At 38.4% G+C, this 18101-nt stretch overlaps 2 protein-coding genes and 1 pseudogene across 2 annotated transcripts in view; 1 reads left to right on the top strand and 2 right to left on the bottom strand.

Moving 5' to 3' along the window:
* Positions 1-6750, top strand: part of Ecm2 (extracellular matrix protein 2) — a 32209-nt gene extending 25459 nt beyond the window's left edge. Inside the window, exons 8-10 of the mRNA XM_059262963.1 lie at positions 3991-4130; positions 5245-5571; positions 6535-6750. Coding sequence (XP_059118946.1) covers positions 3991-4130; positions 5245-5571; positions 6535-6703 — 636 coding nt within the window. The 3' untranslated portion in view covers positions 6704-6750. The remainder of the gene's footprint in view (positions 1-3990; positions 4131-5244; positions 5572-6534) is intronic.
* Cenpp (centromere protein P) overlaps positions 1-18101 on the bottom strand; it is a 207859-nt gene that overhangs the window by 66873 nt on the left and 122885 nt on the right. The gene's annotated exons all lie outside the window — the stretch shown is intronic.
* Positions 9866-10684, bottom strand: LOC131910982 (large ribosomal subunit protein eL8-like; annotated as a pseudogene).

Genomic DNA, 18101 nt, shown 5'->3' with positions numbered 1-18101 from the left:
ATCCTCCTGCTTCAGCCTCCTGAAGTACTGTAAGTGTAGCTGTGTGCCATTACACTGAACTTCTTTTAATGTTTTATAGTATTATAATCTATAAAAAATAAGACAAACGTATCCTTTAAATATTATTATTATTATTATTATTGTTGTTGGTGTTGTTGTGAGAGTGAGAGACAGAGTCATGCATGGGTACAGGCATATATACATCACAACAGGCATGTGGAAGTCAGAGCACAACATTTGGGAGTTAGTTTTCTCTCTTCCACCATAGATTGTTGGGCTCCAATTCAGGTTGTTAGGACTGTGTGGCAAGCACTTATTACCTACTAAGCTATCTTGTTGGCTCCAAAATAAATAACTTAGAAGACTACTTACTGTAATATATATTAAACTCAATAGAGTTCTGGCACTATATACAGAATTCACTATCACCTGAGTATTAGATGCATCTGATAACATGAAAAATGGCAATGATGACAGCTCTCGGTGGGGAAACAGACCGATTAAATTATCCTAAACCAGAGCTAGCAAGTTTAACTACTTGTCCCCTGTCCTACTTAGGGTTTTCTATTGCTGTGACAAAACACCATGACCAAAGCTACTTGGGGAGGAAAGGGTTTATTTAGCTTACACTTCCACAACACTGTTCAATCATCAAAAGAAGTCAGGACAGGAACTCAAACAGGGCAGGAACCTGGAGACAGGAGCTGGAGAGGCCATGGAGGAGTGCTACTTATTGGCTTGCTCCGCCTGCTTTCTTATAGAACCCAGGACCACTAGCCCAGGGATGGCACCGCCCACAACGGGCTGGGCCTTCCCCCATCAATCACTAACTAGGAAAATGCCCCACAGGCTTGCCTCCAGCCTGATGTTATGGAGGCATTTTCTTAATTGAGGTTCCCTCCTCTCAGATGACTTTAGCTTATGTCAAATTGATATAAAACTATCCAACACATCCCCAATTCACATATTCTGAGTAAAAGCACATTCTGACCTAATGATAACAATATGGATGGATCTAAGAATTGTACAATAAGGCCTGGACTATTTCATCAACTCTGAAGCTTAGAAATTTTCATCAGTTCTATCTAAAACTGTATTGTGTCTAACTTCAGGCTCCAGATCTTGTTCTTGTTTCAAATCTTCTGGAGTCCCCAGTGGTTCCCAGGAGTGCTCTTTCCCACTCAGGTGGTCTTTAGCCAATAACTGTCAATGCTCATTTCTTGAATTAGGAACACTGAGGTCCAGAGAGTTTATATATACTCACAGACCAAGCTGGAACTCAGATTTCCTTATCTGAACTTGTTTCTACCACATTCCATGTTCATCTCCCAAGAAGCCAGTATGGAGTTCCTTTAGTGCTATGATCCAGAATAGAGAGCTATCTGTTATGATTGCATACTGTTGTCACACCACTACAGTCCTGCTTCTTCCAGCTGCTAAAGAGACATAGCTAGAGAACGCTGGAGTTTACCAGCACTTGGCTTTACATCAGAATTATCTAGTTGTTTGTTTGTTTTCTTTTTTTTTTGAGAGAGGGTTTCTCTATGTAGCTCTGGCTGTCCTAGAACTTGCTTTCTAGACCAGGCTGGCCTTGAACTTAGAGATCCATCTGCCTTTGCCCCAGAGTCCTGGGATTTAAAGGTGTGCGCCACCATGTCCAGGTAATTTTTTGTTTTAAAATAGGAATTTATTATTCTAGTCTGGGCTTGAACTCTTGATCCTCCTGCTTCTACCTCCCAAGTGTTGAGATCACAGGCATGCACCACCACCATGCCCTGATTTATATGGTACTGGGGATCCAAAGTATATCCCAACTCTCACCTAAATTATTAAGACATAAACACTTCTGATCCTATCCTTGACATGCTAATTCTTATTCTTTGTCAGCAAAGTCAGATACCTAAATTATTTTTTAAAGACACATTTTAGGGACCTGAGAGATGGCTTAACTGGTAACCCAGCTGCTGCAAAGTCTGACAACCTGAGTCTGATCCCTGAGACCCATATTGTGGAGATAACTGATAACCTACAAGTTGTCTTTTGATTTCTATAATACGTCTATTCATATACATATATGCACACAAAATATAATACAATTATAAGTACTCTTATACATGCAACTGGTAAAACATATACACTTGCAACTTAGGTGACAAAAAAATAAGCAATATTCTCCTCCTCATGTCTGAACTTTCCAGCCTGGCTTCTGTCTCTCCAAAGGGACCTGTTTCCACTGATCTTGGAAATTCTGGGCACACAGTATACATTTCATGCTATTTGCTATAAATCCTTTTAAAAACACTGCTGCAGGCCAGCCTTACATCACGGCACATCTGAAGACTGTCACATATCAACTTTCTTATAGCTTCAGAGTCTTCAGTATATGAATGAGTATTCCAGAACCTACTTAAATACCCCTTCCTGTGATTTATTTAGGTTGGATTTTTCTACTTTAAATGAGGTGATTCTGATGTACACTTGAGTTTGGAAATCTCTCATGTAATTCATCCCTTAAGTACACAAGACAATAAAAGCAAAAAGCTAAATGTTCCTTTATGCATTTCTAACAAATGCCAAAATTAAGTTACAAAAGGAAAATAACCATGATATGAATAAAAAGTTACATTCAACACGTAAGCCAACTCTACTTAAGCATTCTAACTATAACCAGAAAAAAATTAATAATTAAGACCCTTTAGTAAAAATTTTTTCTAATACCAGCAACTTTCTTTTTTTAAAAAAAAAATTATTTATTTTATGTGCATTTGGTGCATTGCCTGCATGTATGTCTGTGTGAATGTGCTGGGTCCCCTGGAACTGGAGTTATAGACAGGTGTGAGTTGCCATGTGGGTGCTGGGAATTGAAACTGGGTCCTTTGGAAGAGCAACCAGTGCTTTTAACCACTGAGCCATCTCTCCAGCCCCCTAATACCAGCAACTTAATGAATGTTAATTTTATGAGTAAATAAATTAAAACTCAAGTCTAAAAACATGAGCCTAAAATAATTATAGAGACTACTGAATAGTGGAAAGCTGGTCTGAAGCTCAGGCTCAGCTAGACTGGTCCCTCATGCATTAGCCCTGGAACCTAGGGTGAGCATTATTCTCTCTACAGGCCTACCTAGGGTGAGCATTATTCTCTCTACAGGCCTAGCACTGGTGAGTTGTGATTATTTCTACCCCTAACTTTCAGGGCTCTAAAGCTCAAGTAACATAACTAATGTAAGTTGTATTTTTTTTTTTTTTGAGACAGGGTTTCTTTGTGTAATAGTCATGACTGTTCTAGAACTTGCCTTGTAGACTAGGCAGGCCTTGAACTCACAGAGATCCGCCTGCCTCTGCCTCCCAAGTGCTGGGATTAAAGGTATGTGCCACCATGCCTGGCTAATTAAGTTTTATAAGTCAGAAAATTCATACAATTATATGATATGCTGTATCATATAACATGGCTAAAAAACTAAGTTTAACTTACTGAAGAGATGACTTTGTAAAGTGCTTGCCACATAAATGTAAGGATCCAAGTTTGATTTCTAGCACCCACAAAAAGCTGTATATGGTAGTATGCACCTAGGATGGGGAGACGGGGGGATCTCTGGAGCCCACTAGTCCAGCTAGTCTAGCTGAATCAGGGATCACTAGGCTCAGTAAGAGACTGTCTCAAAAACTAAGGTGGAGAGAGACTGAGGAAGATACCTGATACCAACCTCTGTCCTCCACATGCTTTTGCACAAATGTGTAAAATACATATATACACCCACACTCAAATATGCATATGCATAAACACAAATTAAATTTATTTAATCCCATAATGATAGGCAGTATTTTTTATGTTATTAGCTATAAAATTTGACATCTTAAAAGTATGAACTCACTTAAAAAAGGTAATAAGACTTTAAATAATACTAATGCAAATAGTCTATTTTAGTTTTTGTGAAATTGGATATCATTGCACACAAGTGGAAGAAAAATAATATTTTATCTTATTTATAGGAATTATACCTAGAAAACAATCAAATTGAAGAAATAACTGAAATTTGTTTCAATCATACCAGAAAGATCAATATGATTGTACTACGTTATAATAAAATAGAAGAAAGTCGGATTGCTCCTTTAGCATGGATAAATCAAGAGTAAGTATCTACCACAGTTTAACTTTCTTAACATCTTCTCCCAGGGAATTGTTACTCTTAATTCCAAAATTTAGCTACTTCACTGAGTTTCCAAACTATTTAGTAGGTAAGTGATATGATGACCACTACTGCCTGTGGACCTGCTAAGTGCTAAACTAGCAAGAAATGGGGGTTGACCCATAACAATCAATGCCTACCTTACAAGTTGTCAGTTTAAATGGCATAATCCTCTGCACACAGAGAGGAGTGTTGACTCCCTTTGTCTTCATCACTAGATGGAAATACCAGGCTACAGAGGCCTGGCCTGTCTTCCTACACCATACTGCCTTCTTTGGTCCAAACCATTTCTCTTCCTCAAGAAGGCTTTGTTTGAGAGTAGAGGTGCAAAAATAGAATCCACCTTCCTAGAAGGAATCAACAGCCTATTTGTAGTCTTTAGCAAAGAATGAATGAGTTGAAGGCAAGCCCAGTCTGATATCATGTCCAATGGATATGCCCAAACAGGCTGAATGTTTATACGAGGATATGCTCCTAAGTTGACCAGCTTGGGAAATGGGCTGTTCACAGAGATGAAAAGAGGCTTTGGACCCAACTGGAGGATAATGAAGTCCTTTGTGAATAGAGGAATCTTTATCGGGTGAAAAGGGTTGGGCAGAAGCCCTTGTAGACTCAGGGGAAGTTTCTGAAACAAAGCAGGGAGCTCACCACATTCCCAGGACTTCCCAGTGCATTAACACTTCCACATTCCTCCATTTCACTCTAATCCCTTCATCTCACCCCATGTCTCTGATGTGCTAGATCATAAATCAAATAACAAAAGTACAGGCAACCCCTACCCAACCACAAATCAGGAAACATCATTACTAGAAATAAAGACTTGTGGATTTCACTTGATTCAACAATTTGAACTTAGTTTCCCCATTTTCCCAAAGGATCTGAGTGGACTCTGATGAACAACCCTAGCTAAGGTACTGTGTAGATGTTGGTAAGAATATGAGCTTCGAGGCCAGACAGACGCAGGCTGACATATATAATCTGGTTCTGTTTAGGTTCATTAGGATGGCCTGTCAGTCTACTGAAGCTCCTTATTCTGTTCACTTTTCCTTTGTTGCAGAAATCTTGAATCCATTGACCTGTCCTATAACAAGCTTTACCATGTCCCCTCCTATCTACCTAAGTCTCTGCTGCACCTCGTACTAATTGGGAACCAGATTGAACGGATCCCTGGCTATGTGTTTGGCCATATGGAACCAGGCCTCGAGTACTTGTACCTGTCATTTAATAGACTTGCTGATGATGGTGTGGACCTAGTCTCATTCTATGGAGCATATCATTCTCTGAGAGAATTATTTCTGGATCACAATGACTTAAAATCCATACCACCTGGAATACCAGAAATGAAAGCACTGCATTTTCTGAGGCTGAACAACAATAAGATTCGGTAAATTTTGAATTTTTCTAGTGTCAATTTAAATTTTGGTTGACAAATTAAATAATACTCATAATATGAACTTTAACATTTATTCTGAAGAGAAAAACTGGTGCTAAAAATTAGATCTAAACAAAACTGGCAATGTTAATAATTGCTGAAAATGGAATAATAGGTATGTGAAGATTCATAATGATTTCCACTTTTGTGTTAATTTTGCAAATTTCCACAGTATTAAGTAGAGTATTACTACACAATGTGTGGAGCCTTGGAGACAGACCCAGTTAAGGCGGTAAAGCAGTAAATACACTATACTATAACCTCCATGTACATAAAGTGATCTGCAGCATACAATAATTGCCTGAATATAGAGTTTTATAAAGGTAAATTCTGAATAAATTTCTTGAACTCATCTTCCTTCACTCTGGAAGGTTTCTGCATGTCTAATCATTATGCCTGCCTAGGCAGCATGGGTGACTAGAAGATTAATCTGGAACAGTATGGAAATAAGTTCAGTGGCACATGCTTCTAATTCAAGCAAATGAGAGGTGAAGGCAACAGGATCAGGAGTTAAAGGCCAGCCTTGGCTACACAACTACACAATAACAGAAGTTCTGTTTTAAATCAACAATTAGGAAGAACTTCCTCACTTTGCAGGTTGTGACTACACTCTTATTGCTTCATTTCTTACAGTTGTGTAGATCTAACGATCTACTTCTACTGTCTTTTTTCCTCCCTTTTGAGACCTGGCATTATTAGACCAGGCTGGCTGGGAACACAGGTGAGTAATGACGACTATCTTTAGACTCACTGCAATCCCTGATTAAGCTCCTGAGTACTGGAATCACAGATGTGAGTCACTATGACCTGCCTAACTTCATTTTAAGAACGAAAACATTTTTAAAAACGTAACTTCTAAATCCTAAAGTTAGATTACTTGGGTTGCTTGTAATTTACATGTCTATTTTTCTTTAGGAATATTCTTCCTGAACAAATTTGTAATGCTGAAGAAGATGAGGACTCTACTCTAGAACATCTTCATCTTGAAAACAATTATATTAGACCTAGAGAAATATCATCCTATGCATTTTCATGCATAAGACTGTATTCAAGTATTGTTCTTAAACCACAAAACATCAAGTAATTTCAAGTTTTCTTTTGCCACTTATAAATTTTACTCATGCATTAAAATTACATCTCTTTACTTTGTGTGGGTGGGGTGGGGGTTGGGTTGTGCACTGGAGTGTAATGCCCTCTGAAGCTAGAAGAGGGTGCTGGATGCCATGGAGCTGGAGTCACAGGTGGTTCTGCGCAAACTGATGTGATGCTATGAACTGAACTTGGGTCCACTGTAAGAGCAGTACCTGTTCTTAACTTCTTGAACCATCTCTCCAGCTCCCCAAACTCTATTCTAATGCTAACTTCTTGGTTTAGTTCAGTTTACAATGCTTATATGCACACTGGTAATGGTAATGAAAGCTAGCAGAAGGGCATATGAAAGTTCTACACTATAAGTCAGAATTACTTTTTAAAGTTTAAAAAAAAGGGGGATTTAAAGACAGCTTCCATGTCTTCTTCAGCAAGATCAAAAGATTATGAAAAGTAAGCTGGACACACCACCTTTAGTCCTAGCACTTGGGAGGCAGAGACAGGAGGCTCTCTGTGAGTTTGAGGCTAGGCTGTTCTATATAGTGAGTTCCAGGACAGCCAGTGCTATATGTAGAGAGACAGAGACAGACAGAGATACAGAGAGACAGAGAGATAGAGAGACAAAAAGAGAGACACAGAGAGAGAAACTATGAAAGTTGTAGTTTGTTTAAAAAAATACAAATTACTGCTAACTATAAGCTGAGTTAAATGTAAAAATAACTCATTTCTGAAAACATTCCTCCACTAGTTATAGTTAGCAACCATCTCTCCTGGCATATTTGCTGAAATGTACTTTTTATCAGTTTAATGAACAAAGCAGTATTTATTACACACTAACTTGTAATGACTTCTTATTAATATAAATTTAATTAATTGAGATAGTGTCTTACTGTGTAGCTCTGGCTGGCCTGGAATTTGCCAAGTGCTAGGATTAAAGGCATGTGCAACCATGACGACCTCTGATCTCTGTACTGATAAAAAAGTTATAAGATACATATAGAAACTATGCTGACTTCTTTCATTAACTCTCAATTTTGAGATTTGGAGAAACACTAAGCTCATGACTTCATTTCTAGTTTTGGCCACTGCTTTAGCTTCTTTTCCTGTTACTGTGACTCCTAGGTAGGGTTTCTATTGCTGTGAAGACACAACATGACCATGGCAACTCTTATAAAGGAAAACATTGAACTGAGGGGGTGGCTTACAATTTCAGAAATTTAGTCCATTTTCATCATAGCAGGAGGCATGGTGGTGTGCAGGCAGACATGGTGCTGGCTACATCTTGATATGCAGGCAACAGGAAGTGGACTGAGTGTTACACTGAGGGAAGCTTGAGTAAAAGAGACCTCAAAGCCCATCCCCATGGCGACATACTTCCTCCAACAAGACCATACCTCCTAGTAGTGCCACTCCCATTGGGGACCATTTTCTTTCAAACTACTACACTGTGACAAAATACCCTGACAAAAGCCAACTCAAGGAAAAAATGGTTTATTTTGTGATACAGTTTAAGGGCATAGCCCTTCATGGCAATGAAGTCAAAGGAACAGAAGACTGAAATAGCTAGTCACACCCTGTTGAAAATCAGGAACTAGAAGCAATAAATGCTTGTGCTCATACTGAAACTGAGTATGATGAGCCAATCGAATTAATATTTAAATACAACAGTGATGGGTTATTAAACAATTTATTTCTTATTCTCAAACTTTTATTTCCAAATAGTCTCACTCTATAGCTCAGGCTGCCTTTGAACTCATCATGGTCCTTCTGTTTTGGCTTCCCAAGTGTTGGGATTACAAGTATGTATTACCTGTCAAGTCGACTGTAACTTTCTTTAGCTGCATTAAGGTGCCACTTTAGAGAGCCAATGATGAACTTAACTGAGAAGCTCTCCCTTTCTGGTAGGGTTACTGTAAGTAGAAAATCAAGTACCCAGGCAAGAGCGCCATCAGTCAAACAGCAGTGATGCAAGGAGCAGAGCAGCCTAGGCGTCTCCTGCCAGGGCCTGAGAACTCTCAGGGAATGTGTGGCCACAGTCCACAGCCTGCAAGGAAAGGATGGTGTGTGCAGCCGCAGACACTTGCTCCAACTTTGTTAAGGTAGCAGACTCTCTCATAAAGCTAAAAATCAGAATGACAGTTGGAACTTTGCCCTGAATTTGGAGGATTTTATTTCAACTGTTTCGTTTTCTTTCTATCTTTCTTTCTTTCCTTTTTTTTTTAAAAAAAATAGTTTTATAAATGTTTTCAGTATGGAACCTGTTCAGTCTTGAAATCTCATCATGTTCTGAATGGGATGTTTTAATTTCATAAAAATAGTGATAAATGTCCTTACAGCAAACATTCTTCTTGAAATAATGTAGTAACAAACAGATGTTCAGTCTGGCCTTATAAATCTGTTGTAATCATTAGCACATATGTGCACTAAGAAGTCTTAGACTAGCCATGGTTGGGAAAACATTAATGTTGTGTCTTGACTTTGTACATATGTACATGGAATGCTACCTGTATCCTTAAATTTGAGATTTGGCTTATTGTACATGACGATTTTTAAAAATACTAAGATATGATCTAGTGAAAAACATATATAGGAAGTGAGCCTACTACTCCTCCAAATGAAGCAACTTTGTTTTTATCAGAGAAGTTGGAAGTGGCAATTTGTCAGAGGATAGGCTGAACCTGGCTTGTAGCACAATACAGAGATAGGAGGACAGTAAAGTCAGAAAGTCCTAGGGTTGGTGGGTGAATGTATGGGCCCGGACATGTTTTGAGAGTCAGCTCACCCTCATCTCAAGGAACAAGAGAAGAAGTCAAGTTCACCACAGTTTCCATGACTTTAGCCTCTGTTTTTCCAAAGCTAGTTTCCAGGCACAGGAAGAACTGTACCTAAAGTCTGACCCTTCCAGACGCTTCCTCCAGTACTTCATGCAATGTTAGCATTAACACTAAGGTCATATCTGAGTTTATTAGTTATGCCTAACTGACCACCTGGTATTTCTATTGAGACATTTCTAGATGTCTTTGTGTACGGGATGTTGCATAGCAGGTAGGTGGATAGGTATACTGTGTTTTTCCAAAAGGACTGTAAAACCTAGGAGAAAACAAAGAATTCAGTTTTTTTTAAGTTTGTAATTATATTTATGTACAGAAACCTTAGCAGTGTACATTTAACCCAATTTAGTGGCGAGTTCTTTGGCCTTTGCCTTTTCCAGCTTGGCAATCCGAGCCACAGATTTAGGACCCAGGACGTTGCCTCCCCAGTGGCGGCGGATCTCATCATATCTGTCGTTGTAATTGGTCCTAATAGCTTCCACCAGCTTAGCCAGAGCATCCTTGTCTTCCGAGTTAACCTGTGTGAAGGCAACAGTGGTGCATGTCTTCCTGTGGACCAGCCACCCCAGCCTGGCCTTTCCCTTGATGATGCAGTAGGGGACCCCCATCTTTGACACAGGGCAGGCAGGAAGATCACCAGCTCAATGGGGTCTACATCGTGGGCAATCACCACCAGCTGAGCCTTCTTGTTCTTCACCAAGGTGGTGACTGTATTGACCCCCGCTCGGAGGACAGGTGGTCTCTTAGTTGGGACGTCCCCTTTGCCAGCAGCTTTCTTCTCAGCACGGCCAACAGCCTTTGCTTCTTCTGCTTTGTCTCTGGCCTGTACTTGTGGGCAAGCTTAAGCAGCTGGGTAGCTGTTTGCCGGTCCAGGGCCTGGGGAACTGGTTAATGGCAGGAGGTGCTTTGATCCGCTTGTAGAGGATGGCTCTTTGCCGCTGCAGCCTAATGTAGCGGGGCCATTTGACGAAGCGTGTGAGATCTCTTTTGGGCTGGACGTCCTGCCCAATGCCGAAGTTCTTAGGCCTTTTCTCAAACAAAGGGTTCACCACCCTTTTGGCCTCCTGTTTCTTCACGACGGCGGTGGCTGGGGCTACCTTCTTCCCCTTGGCCTTCTTTCCCTTGGGCATCTTGCTCGGCTGGAGGAGAGCAGAATTCAGTTTTTGAACCCTTGCATACTGTGCACAGTAGGCAATAAAAGGGGGTGTTGAATAAATAAAGAATTTTGTCTTCTTGGTCCTCAGTGCAAAATGGATCAATTCATGTGTCATCCAAAGTTGATATAAATATTAACCCCCCCCCCAAATACCAACAAACAAACAAAAAATAGAAAAGAATCTGAAAAAATTAAGCATTTTCAAAAGAAAAATATTCACAGGGCCATTAAGTTAATCAGGAATAAATTTTCTTATTAATTTTTCCTAACCTAGACATTAGAAAAACCAAGTGTATTTTTAATTTGTGTGGATGTGAGAATGTGCATGTGTAGAGGGACACATAAAAACCAGAGGCATGAAATTCTTCTAGAGCTGGAGTTACAGGTTGGGTACTGGGCACTTAACTTGTGTCCTCTGAACAGTATACAACTTAACCACTGAGCTCGTTTTCCAGCCCAGAGCATAGTCTTTCAACAATTAAAGCATGCTTTGACAACTGGAAATACTTAGTAATCAATATAGTTGTTCTGCATCACAGTCCTTCCAAAGCCATCATTTAAACATACCATGAATTACTATGTTCCCAAGCCAATGATTTAATGAAATATTCAAATTCTGCTGTTTAAGGGAACCTCAAAGGGTAGTATAAACAAAACCCTATATGATATCAGTTCTATCCTTTCCTCTTATTTAGGGGAAGAGTAAAAGTTTCCTCAGAGAAGAATTTATAAACTGAGATGACTGAACCAATTCTTTGTTCATGGTTGCATATCAGTTCTGATCATCACTGATTGGCCTAAATTTTAAAAAAGTGTTAAAAGATTTCACTAAAAGAAATTTCTGGTTAGCTCTAACCTAATGCCAGACAATCATTATATACCACTAAGCTCTAGATTCTGTGAAACATTGAGATTTATCTCCAGTACTTAAAAAAAAAAAAAAAAAAAAAAGAACATAACTCAGAACTAAAATCAGTATTAGCCACAGACCTGGTCTAAAACTTAGATCTGTCTTCCACAAAATTAGGGAAATAACTGTGTAGCACAGTGGATGAATGATTAAATGATGTGATATCATAAAGTGCTGAGCCTAGGGCTGACTTGAGTATCAATGTCTTTATTTAGAGACTTTAGCAAACAGGCAGGTACACAGGGAATGAAATGAATTGCTCAAGGTTGCCAGACATTTTGTGTAGTGGGTATTACTATCTAAAGTAGCATTCCATTAGATTATGATAAACAGTGGAGAAAAGGAACAGGTCAAGGCCACTAGGGCAGTGTTCAGCACAGTGCTCTGTACTGGGCCAGAGAGTAAATACATCAGGCTTCTTGGCTAGCCATGTCAGCAGTTCGGCAAACCATGGCTCTCCTGAAGAGCAGGTGGGGGATCAACAACAAAACTCAAGTGTGCCCATCTTTTCACTGTGACATAGTGTGTTCATATTCATGACACAGAACAGAGTGAACTATGGTGTAGAACATCCCTGAGCCAACCTCCAGACTAAGAGAGCACCATTAGGTATGAAAGTCTAAAGTACTTCTCATTCTAGATTTGAAAAACAAAACAAAAACAAAATAAAACAATCAGATGGCTCAGAGGTTAAGAGCATTTGTTGCTCTTACAAAGGACCCAGGCTCAGTTCTCAGCACCCACATGATGTCTCACAACCATCTGTAACTCTAGTTCTAGGAAATGCAATGCTCTATTCTGATCTCTGTGGGCACGAAGCATGGTGTACCTATACACAAAAATGAAGAACAAACACTCATGCATATAAAAAATAAGTTAAAAATTTTTAAAAAGAAAAACACACAAACAAACAAACAAATAAACTGGCCAAGGCTGGAGAAATGTCTCAGGAGAACAGTACTCGCTGCTCTTCCAGAGGCCTCAAGTTCAGCTCCCAGCATATACATTGGTTACCCCACAACCACATGTAATTCTAGCTCCAAGGAATCTGACACCCTCTTCTGGCTGCCTCAGGCACTCAAATATACTGAGACACATACACAATAAATAAACAAACTAACAAATCATAAATAAACAAAACTGACTAGGTTTGGTGTAGTGACATGCCTGTAATCCCTATACTCAGAAGGGTAAGACAGAACAATTACTCAAGTTTGAGGCCAGTCTGGGCTACATACGTAGTAAATTATCCTACATACATAGTAAATTATCCATCACTCTGAGCTATGAACAAACAAACCAAATTGATAAGAAAGAAAATTAAATTTAACCTATAAGCATGGGTCACTGTAGATACTTGTAATATTCAAAAAGTACAAAAAAAAATCCTGTATATTACTTGAAACAGCCAACCAAACTAGAAATGGTATTTGATCACTAAGCGTCTCTAGTAGATAGACTCCTCCCTTAGAAATAACATCAACTGAGCCCCTAATACAGTCTGTGTGGAAAGTTCAGGCCTTTCTGGCATGCAGCAAAGTTGAGGCAGAGCATTCCATGACAAGTTTGTCCTTTCTTATTTCATTTCTGGACCTATGACTATTAGCTCCAATTGAACCTAACCCAACTGAACCAGACAGAGGCGAATATGATCAAGATAAATTGTATCAAGAAAATTTCAAAGAACTAATAAAAAATTTCACAAACAGAATACTGAAAGTTAATATTTATCTCCCACACCCTCAAAAGACTTTCAGATAAAAGAAAGTCTACTGCAAACTGTAGTTTTGTGGAATGTATGTTTAAGTTTATATGTAAGAAGTAAATCCTTGGCATACTACTCATATACAATCTTGCTTCAGTGTGCCGAATAAGAACATTTGAAACTGACAGCCCTGTTGGAATTCTGTCTATCATATGCCGTCATTCCCAAAGGGAACAAATGTTTTAACTTGGTAAGTATATCTTCATGATTATACAACAAAAAAATAACAACATGACTACTTTTTTCTTTCAAGTTTTGTTTCCTTTTAAATATATAAATGGATAGAGTATAAACTTACATACTAGCTTATTTTTTCCTTTGCATAAAATGTGAAGAATGTGAACCCTACACCAGGGAAAGCAGAACTGTCTTAAAAATAACATGTGATTATACTAAATGAGTATTAGTTTGGAAAAAGAAAAGGAATACATCATGTTATTAAAATGTTCTGGTTTGTTTCTAAGTAACAATCTCTGTGGTCCAATAAACTTACATCAAGTCATCAGTGGATATAAGCAAGTCTTTTGTAAGCTGGGATCAGCTGGAAATTCATTGTTTTGCAGAACCTGGGAATTACATTCACAAGCACTGAATTTGCATGAGAACTACTGAAGATTAACCCAACTAGTATTCCAAAACCCAAAAGAAAAAAGCATTCTATATTGTAAGTCCATTGTAGGACAGCCCTTAGGGACTATGACTAAAGCTACTTTGCATATGTCAAAGTATTTATAAAATGGGCTGGAGAGATGGCTCAGTCGGTATACAGTTTACTATGCAAACATGGGGACCTCAGTACTCATGAAAGAAGCTGGACATAGTGGTGTGTGCTTGTAATCTCAGCACTGAGAAGGTGGACATGGATCCCAAGATTCACTGGCCAGACACACAAGTAAGAGGCTGTCTTAAAACACAACGTGGATGGCACCAGTGGAATGACACTTGAGGTGACCTTGGGCCTCTACATGCATCCACACACATATACACACACACCTGCACGCACCTACATACTTATGTTCATGTGCATGCACACACACAAGGAGATATATAAAACATCAGCACAAATCCTACATGGATTTATGTATGCAAGTTAAGAAACCATGCCTAAGACTGGAGAGATGGCTCAGTGATTAAGAGCACAGACTGCTCTTGCCTAAGATTCAATTACCAGCATCCACGTGATAGCTCACAACCACCTGAAACTCCAGTTCCAGAGATTTGGTCTCTGCAGGCACCAGGCACACACATAATACACATATATACATACAGATATGCAGAAAAAAACACTTGTATACATAAAATAAAAATAAGGAAGTCTTAAGATTAAAAAAAAAAGAAACCTTGCCTAGGGTAACAACTAAATTAACTTAAAATGATTTTTACAAGAAGTATTTTATTACAATAAAGATAAATCAAAGATTAAATTAAGACAAACTGGTTCATCTTCCCCAATGCTAATATTTAATTATTCTATTTATTAACATTGTCAAAGCTATAGGACAGTTAAAAGAATAATTAATATGCAGTTATAAGCTCTCCACTTACAAATACCAACTAATACTTTGCTAATTTATTTCATCTGCCTCTGTTTCCATATTTGTGACTGTTTATCTATCCATCCACTCACTTGCATCTAAATCTATATTTATTCATACATCTAATTACACATTTCTATCTATATCTATTCATTCATATACTAGTCAGGGGTGAATATGAGCCTTTTGAACATATTCTATCATTCATCTCCATTATTTCAGTATGAATCACTTAAAAACAAGATTTCCTTACAATTGGGTCAATTATTATTTTTAGATAATTCCAAAAAAATTGAATGTTGGTTCAGTATTATCAATCACACCATTTATAATCACATCTCAGATGTCTCAATGGGTCCTACACTGCAATGTATGAGGTTTAAGAACTAACTGAAGCTCACAGGTCTATTATTAGGCATGATATTCCTTCTAGTGGGAAACAGCATTTGGAAACCAGATCTGGAGGCTAGCTGTGCTCACTACTCTCAGGTCCTCTCAAATGAACGAGCTGGGATATTTATTTAAAATACAATCATTTCTCGCACTGATTTCTCAAAGCAAAAACACATTTTAAGACTACAGTTGATACTTTTCTGTTGTTGTGATTAAACACCATGACCTAGGTAACTTGTAGAAGAAAAATTTACTTTGGCTTCTGGTTCCAGAGGGATAGGAGTTCATCCTGCCTGGGAGGCAGGGCAGCAAGTGAAGGAAACGGAAATGGCAGCTGGAGAAGGAATCTGAGAAATCACATTTCAACTACAAGCATGAATCAGACAGAAAACATGACGTGGGATGAAACTATAAACACTCAAATCCTGCCCCAAGAGGCCTATTTCCTCTAGCAAGGCTTTACCTACCAAAGGTTCCACAGCCTCTCCAAACAGTGCCAATATTATAGCCTATGGGAGTTACTTCTCATGCAAACCACCAGAGAGATATTTAATAGTATTTCACATCCATACACTGTATGAAGCTAAATTGTATTGTATAAACATTTTATTATTCATAAATTCAATTAGACTCATGTTAAATGACAACTGATGGCAATAATTCATTTTTTATAACTTGAAACCTCAAGCAAGGGAACAAGAGTAAACTCTGCCCCATAAACTGTCACTGCAGCAGTGAATCCATGAAAGGTCAGGAAGTGGAGGAGAGAGGAGATACCTACTACAAAGGACAGAGAATTTTGCCAACCAAAACTTCAGGTTGGTTTTTCTGGATAGCATTATTCAAGATATGCTAAAAATATGGACTTAGCTGAAAGATTTCTTGATATTCTTTTTAAAAAGCCATATGCTCTAAATCCAGATGCAGACTGAATATTGCTTATAGCTCATGATCTATGGTTATAAATTCCTGATCAATGTGCCTGGTCCCCATAAGAAATATAGATATGAAAACAATCCACAGAATCTGAACCTTCACAAACGTTTTCGAGGTATTTATTAAATGCAAAATTCTAGGCTATTAACAAAGCAAGGTAGTATAAGCTTTGTAATTGTGATACCTTAGCAGCTGAGTAAGGAGAATCACAAATTCTAGACCAGTCTGAGCTACTTAGAGAGAACCTGTCTCAAGAGAAACTAACGAAACAAAACCTTGTGGTATGCATATATGCATCCTAGAATTCAGTGTTCTTGGACATTCTTTTTTTGTTTTGTTTTGTTTTGCTTTTGTTTTTGGAGACAGGGTTGCTCTGTGTAGCCCTGGCTGTCCTCTTAAGAGATCCACCTGCCTCTGCTTCCCCAGTGCTGGGATTAAAGACCTGCATCACTATGCCCAACTTCCTTGGACATTATTAAGAGCTACGGCATACAGCCTTGCAGCTTTCACCTAACTGGGAGGCCCCTGACCCTGCAATCTCATCTCATTTTCCTCCGTAGTACTATAATCTTTTCCAATTTTCCAAGAAAGTAAGGGAGTGCTAGACACCAAAATACAAAGTACTGGCAGGCATTGTGTGTACCCACAGGCCGCCTATGCCACAGCTCCTACAGCACTTACCTTACCCACTATCCTTTTAGTTCTGTGAGACAGTTTCTCAGGCCCTTCTTTATTTTAATTTGTATTATGGACTTTGATCTCTGCAGTCTATGTCTACACCAGAAGGACTAGGCATCATCTTAGAAATCCTATGTGAGCACGGTATTAGTTATCTATTTTTATTTTCACAATCACTGGTATATAGGCCAAAAATATGCATTTTATACAGTTTTCAAAGCAGTCAAGTTTTCTGTTCACAAAGTAAAAAGAATATTACCTTTTAAGTTTAGTAATTTACCTCATTTGCAACATAGTATAACCACAACTTCTACTAAAGACACTGTTCTAATACAACTAGTTCTTCAATGTTTAGAGCAAAACACAATGGACAGGTGAAGGAACAAACCCCAAACTTACAGAAAAGAAAAAGAATTAGGTTCTCCATAGACCTGAGGGGTCTTATTCAAAGGTGATTTTCTCAGAATGAAGGAGGTAGATAGATACACAGCTGTATTTTTAATGCTGACCTGGGAGAAGATCTCAGTCCTGCCTTGCTGTACCCTGGGAGAAGCTGAGATACAGCAGTTTCTACGTAATTAAAATGCATACATACGACTCTCAAATAATGAGATTTAAAAATGTTCATAACAACTCTTCAAACTCTGTTGAATATGTTAGTAATTTGTAGCACATTCCTACAATATATACATTTGTGAGAATGAACTATTGATAACCACAATGACATGGTGGCTTTCAAAACCACAATGTTGAATGAAAAAAAGGTCGACACATGAAGAATGTATAATGTGACTGCATGTGTATAAAGTTCAAGAATAAACTACGATGCTGAAATATCTTTTTTGGGGAAAATGAGAAGGGGTTCAGATTTCTTGATCAGGAATTAGAATTCACTGAGCTGTACCACTATGGTATTGTTTATCTATTTTAATATATGTTTCAATAAAATATTAAAATACAAAACAAGCCACTGTGCGGGACAAGTTGTATTTCACGTGAGAGCTTCCTTTTTATGCTGTGCACTAATGTAATTCAGGCAGATGCTGGCTGCTCTGGCACAAGGATTAATAAAGTACAGTTCATAATTTCATCCTGTTTCTAATTCATCAAATGAACAGGTATATTTTCAACTAAAATGTAAGTGAATAACTGAGAATATGAGCATTCTACTCCAAATAAGATGGTGCTG

This window comes from Peromyscus eremicus, chromosome 5, assembly GCF_949786415.1.
Source record: "Peromyscus eremicus chromosome 5, PerEre_H2_v1, whole genome shotgun sequence".
NCBI lineage: Eukaryota > Metazoa > Chordata > Mammalia > Rodentia > Cricetidae > Peromyscus > Peromyscus eremicus.
This window is presented reverse-complemented; position numbering and strand designations above follow the sequence as displayed.